This window comes from Triturus cristatus, chromosome 4_2 (assembly GCF_964204655.1).
Source record: "Triturus cristatus chromosome 4_2, aTriCri1.1, whole genome shotgun sequence".
In the NCBI taxonomy this organism is placed as follows: domain Eukaryota; kingdom Metazoa; phylum Chordata; class Amphibia; order Caudata; family Salamandridae; genus Triturus; species Triturus cristatus.
Genome location: NC_140586.1, coordinates 158,083,340 through 158,089,339, shown reverse-complemented (window position 1 = coordinate 158,089,339; position 6,000 = coordinate 158,083,340). Strand labels below are relative to the sequence as shown.

The 6,000-nt window shown below is 44.2% G+C and overlaps 1 protein-coding gene across 1 annotated transcript in view; it reads right to left on the bottom strand.

Annotated features, from left to right (window-relative positions):
• Positions 1 to 244: 244 nt before the first annotated feature.
• GLS2 (glutaminase 2) overlaps positions 245 to 6,000 on the bottom strand; it is a 263,334-nt gene continuing 257,578 nt past the window's right edge. Inside the window, exons 17-18 of the mRNA XM_085600886.1 lie at positions 4,117 to 4,180; positions 245 to 849 (exon numbers count right to left, since the gene is read on the bottom strand). Of these exons, the coding sequence (XP_085457012.1) occupies positions 699 to 849; positions 4,117 to 4,180 (215 nt within the window). The 3' untranslated portion in view covers positions 245 to 698. The remainder of the gene's footprint in view (positions 850 to 4,116; positions 4,181 to 6,000) is intronic.

The window sequence follows — 6,000 nt, the reverse complement described above, 5'->3', positions numbered from 1 at the left end:
TAGTCCACAACGAGATAGCCTCTGCCTCTTTACTGGACTCTTGTAGGTTCTTTTCCACTCCTGCTTTCTCCCTTTGTCTCAATTTCTACTTTTTTCTTCTGCCTTCTTTCCCACTCGTGTGTTTTTCTCTATTGCTCTTGGTCAAAGTCTGATATGGAAAGATAAGTGCCGGTTGCCAAAAATGAATGCTGGTGGGCCCCACCTGCAACCACCAACTTAAAGTAAGCACTGATTACAACCCTCGGCAGATTAAAATGTGTTTCTGTTTATTACTAAGTACAAATATAAATTATGAAACCAACCTCCTCCCAGCTTAGGGGATTGCATCAGATGAACTGGGTCCATATAAAGTCTTAACGTGTGTCTCCTTGTGCTCTGGCCTTGCCAGGATTGCTTATTGCATGCTCTCGTTTCAGATTCATCTCTGTAGAACAAGAGCAATAGTAGCTTAAACCGGAGTCTAGATACAAAACTCCTTGCTGCGTTGTGCGTATATAAATGTGTTTCCATGCAATCTGTCCGATATAATATACAGAGTGGTGAGATGATGTGTTTGTCCAAGGCAGTGTTCAAGGGCACGTCATGTGGATGAAAATCCCAGTGGGAAAGTTGTGCAGGTGCAGCGGTGAATGCTCTCGCGCTAACGCTGCTCTCTGATAGGAGTCCAGCAGTCTTGATCATCTAGGCGTGGATTTCCCTCAGACCATGCTCTCGAGGTTCTCCTTCGTCAGGTCCTCCTGCTCAGGCAGAGAATGCATCTTGGCGTAGACCTCCTGGTAATCGCGCAGAACTTTCACCACTTCCAGATGGTCGAACTGTATGGCATCGCGGAGGGGATTGTTGCCCCATCTGTGGAAGAGAAGACAACACTGTGACATTTGCACCCGGAGAATACATTTCTGGATTGGACGAGGGGCACAGCTCATTTGAAAATGTCCTCTCCAGAAATCTCGAGTTACCCCAATATGTCCGATGGGAGTAGCTCATCCAGTCCAGGATTCTTTAGTGTGCATTCTAACACTAGTAGTTTTGCCCCCCCCCCCCACCCCATCATAAAGTTCTGAGAGTAGTGGAATGCAAGTATCAAACATGGACTGGGTGAGGTACTCGCTCTTGACAACAAACACCTTAAGATACCTGGATTGGGAGTGTTACTCGCAGGAAGCTGATAATCGTAGATGACATACAATGATCAGTTCAAGTAACGTTTATTCGAATAGAAGGACGTCCTTACACAGAAGTGCAGCCAGCTCCTAACCCACCGGCGTCTTGTGCCAACTGTCCTTTTCAACCTCCCCCCGACACTCTATACCTGCACCCCATCAACAGCATTCTGAAGACACTTTACCATCTCATAGACCTCCTCAAGCATTCATTACACACTCATGGTACCACAATATTCACATGTGAAATGGGTCAAGCTGGCGTCACTGGACTGGATGAGCTTCTCATGCCGGCGAGTGGACTGCTTAAGATCTTAGTCGAGTGAGCTACTAACACCCGACGGAGGTTAGGTTATTGACTGGATGTGTGTTGTAATTTATTTACAATATCAATGCTGTGTTTTTATTAGGCTCTTCTGTTGGTCCTTTGAGACTTGTGCTGCTGTGCTCGAGCCACACTTTTGAGCTATTATTTGTATCTGCACTTCATCTTTGATAGTTGAATTGGCGTGCTGTACCTCCTGCACGTACTAAGAACACACCAACAGCTTTGCCTCCCTCCATAAAAATGAGCTACTCACACCAAGCAAAGGGCAGCTCGAGAGTTTGGGACTAAGGGAATTGCTCAGACCCAGAGATTTAAAGTGAAGTGGGCTAATGTCATCCGGTCTATGACTTTGTGTTTTTAATAGAATAAGCACAATACAGAAAGTCAGAATGCTAACAGTGTTCTAAGTGTCGAACTACAAAAGGAAACCAGGACTGGACAATCTTGTAGCTGATGAAGCAAAGCTTGGATCTACACATGCACCATGATTGGTTCCGGAGTGCACATGCTCCTAACTCTTGAAGGACATTTACTCGGTCATGTTATTTCAAGAGCCTGGTGCGCTCCTGACCAGGAAGTGAAATCTGGAGGATCTCTGAGTGTACTGCGCCTTCGGAAGGATGTTAGGGCTAGGACGGTCAGCACCATGCCGCGGTGCTACAATACTAGCGGCAGCGCCCTAGAATGCAAGGATTACTGGCGGGTGGCTGGCCAGGAGACCTTCACTCAAGAGCCCAACATTTGAACAGGAAGCAGATCATAGAGCATTCATTCAATAACCATATGAAGACTTGTATGTACCCTAAGCACAAACAAGAAGCAGCTCAACAGATACGCAAGTCCGCATGATTGACTTTCTTTTTGGAATCTTAGCACCTTTTCTTAGTACACTAGCACTTGATTGGTTTTTTCCTCTCTATGCCATGTATTGATTGTTCTACAGGACAGTTTTTTTTTTAATTACATTTGGTCTCTTTTTGCATCCGTTGTAATGCTTCAATCCACTCAATAAAAATAAAATAAAATATAAGTCTGCATGATTATAACATGAGACAGCATAATAGCACAAGGAGCGAATATGTAGATGGGCTTCAACTGTGTGCACTGACCTAAAAAAACCTGCAAAGTGAGGATCCCTTGATACAAGGTTCTAACTGTATGGGCAGACAACCTCTGTACACGCAGCTACAATCTGACTATGTGGAATCTATAGTCCTTAATCCTAGCACTTGGATAGGTAGCAACCCTTAGTACAGTGAGTCGTGGAATCTGGATGGGAAGCAGTCCTTAGTATGAATACATAGGTAGGCAGAATACCTCAGTGCCAGGAGTCAATAGCTGCATGAACGGAGGAACATAAGAGAAGGAGTCCAGACATCTAGATGGCTATGAGACCCTAGTAAACAGGGCTCATGTTGATGGGCTACAAGCTGTGCTAGGAAATCCTCTAGATTGCCAGCCATTTTGAGTACAAGGCCTATAGCATCTGAAAAGGAAGACATTGAATGCTGACATTTAGTGGCAGGCCTTAAAACTAATTGCTAACAGCACATGCATATACATCACACCTAAGTCCAAGTGTCAAAATATTGATTGCTATCAAGCCTATGCATCCATTGCAGAAGGAAGACTGTTGACATCTAGGTATTGTTCACTTCTTATTGTAATGTCTGCTTCACATCCAGATATTAGCTCACTGTACTAAGGTCTGCTCTTTATCAGGATCTTAGCATTCCATATATTAATGGATAAAGGCATCAAGAAGGGTGGCGGTCCTTAGTACGGGTGCCAGCATTTGGGAGGTCAGCAAACTTCACTACAAGAAACATAATATGGATAGGTATCAGATATTTGTACAAGAGTATTAACAGCTGGATAAATAGCAGTCTTTAGGGCAAAGGGCTAGCAACATCCAGATGGGCAAGCACGTTTAGCTCAATAGTCTTTAAGGCAAGGGGATAGCAACATCTAGATGGGCAAGCACGTTTAGCTCAATAGTCTTTAAGGCATGGGGCTAGAAACATCTAGATGGGCAAGCACTTTTAGCTCAAGGCAATAACCTCACCTGGAACGGCAGCCACTTTTAGTACAAGGGTCTAACATCTGGATGGGACTCAGCCTTTAGTTCATAGATCGGTACGTCCTGCATATTCTAAATATGGGACCCAGATTTCCCAAATGTTGGCCTTGTACCTGATAAACAGTAGTAACCTTTACTACAAGGAGATAAAACCATCTTGGTGGGTGGCAGAAAATAAGTAGGCAGCAGGCCTTTTAACAAGTAGAGTAACATTTGGATTGTCAGCCATGTTTAGTACAAGCGGCTCGGCAAACATGGATGTGAAGCAGTCCACTAAATGGCAAACAACGTGGATTAGTAGCAGCTATTGGCTAACAATATCTGCATGGATGGCTGCCTTTCCTACAGGAACCTTGCAATAGTGAAAGGGAAGGCTCCCTTAGATTGTGGGACATTAGTCCGGCACTTTATTATGGGGTACACATGTCCAGAACATCTGGCGTGTATTTGAAGGACATCTCTTGTACCTCTTTTGGAGACTCCCATAGCATCTGATTAAATGATGCAGCATAAGATGATAAAGTCAAGTACAGCACCACACTTACCTATCTTTTACGAAGGGGTTCACTCTGCAAGCTTCAATCAGAAACATGACAACATCCAGGCGCCCTGTAAGCACAGTCAGAAAAGGACATTAAAGCCAAGGATGGCTAATGCATATTTCTACTTTTTAAAAAGTCCAGGCAATTATGGATCAGCCACATTTTAAGCATTCCCTCTTACAAAATGGAGCAAAATAAAAAGGGAGGTAAACAAACAGTGCACTCAAGTGGGAGAATGAGAATTACAATGCATGTGTGCTAGTTCTGGAACAGTAGAGCACAGTACCAAGGGCCAGATGTACGACCGTTTTTTGCATGCGCAAACGGGTTTGCGACCCGTTTGCCCATGCAAGAAACAAATGACCCATGTACTAACCCTATTTAACGAGTCGCAAATGATTTGCGACTCGCTAAGTAGGATTAGCGACTCATTATTAGGAAGGGGTGTTCCAAGAGCATCCATTCCTAATAGCGAGTTTGAACCCTATGTAAGACTGTTTTGCGACCGCAATTGCGGTCGCAAAACAGTCTCAGTTTACCACCCTTCTCAGAAGGGTGGTAATGCACTCGCAAATGGGAAGTGGTCCCCAGGGGACCCCTTCCCCTTTGTGAATGCAGGGGAAAATGTTTTTTAGGGGCAGGCAGTGGTCCCAGGGACAACTACCTGCCCTTAAAAAATGAAACAAAAACGTTACATTTTTCTTTTTTTAAATGCATCCTGTTTTCCTTTAAGGTAAACGGGCTGCATTTAAAAAACTGCTTTATTTAAAAGCAGTCCCAGACACGGAGGTCTACTGAGCCCAGCAGGCCACCATACCTGGCAGGGCCAGCCATTCCCAATGGGGTCGCAAATTGCGAGTGCCTCCTTAATATTCATGGGGCATGCAATTTGCGACCCCATTGGAAATCGCAAACAGTGTCTGAGACACTGTTGTACATTGTGATTTGGGACTCGCAAATTGCGACTTGCAATTTGTCAAAATTTGCAAGTCGCAAATCACAATGGTCGTACATTGGGCCCTACGTTTTGGCGCAACGCATTGACCAAAGTTGTGTCAAAGTGTGAGAGAAAAACAGTGCCGTATCTATTACGTTACAACACCATTTTTGTCTCCCCATGCCTTGGTGCACTTTAGGCTGTCATGCACCAACACACACACCCTTGCAAAATAATGCAAGGCTGTATGCATTCCGCCAAGCATAGGTTTTGTATTGAAAGGGGACCTCTCCAATTAAAACTGTGCTTCAAAACTTTTCACACCTTGTCTTTGTGCTGTACAGTGCTGCACACATGCAAAGTTGGGAAAATGTGTAGAGTTTTAAACCTTTCTCCACTTTTACGCCAGCCTCGAGGATGCGTATTTTGTCTTCTGTACACCCATGTTGGTAGTTAGAGATTTGAGTGAAAACCTGTGAGTGGTTGCATGGAACACCCATGCATCAATCATGGTAGCCCCCTTGAGGCACACTAGCGCAAAGTAGCACATAGCACTACCTTGCTTTACTTTTGCGCCAGGTTTATGTAACTTTTGTGATGCAAACCCAATGCAAAGTGTTAGTAAATCTGGGCCACTGTATCACTGTCTGAACTGATCCATACGCCAAGATTCTAGTTCACCAAAAATGTTAGCCCTTCCATGGCCCTAGCTCACCTACCCTATGCCACGTCCCTCATTTCATGACTATTTGGAATGTTTCAGCAGTATTTTCTTAGGATAAAATGTTGGTGTTGTTTAGACAAATGTGTGGTTTTATACCTCTCCACAGCCTCTTCCTGAGCACCTTACTCAATATTTAAGATTTTGGGGTCAGATTTAAGGTTTAGTGACGAGAAATGTGTAAACAAAAACATAATATAAGAGTGCTACGTAGGGATACCCGGCCCCT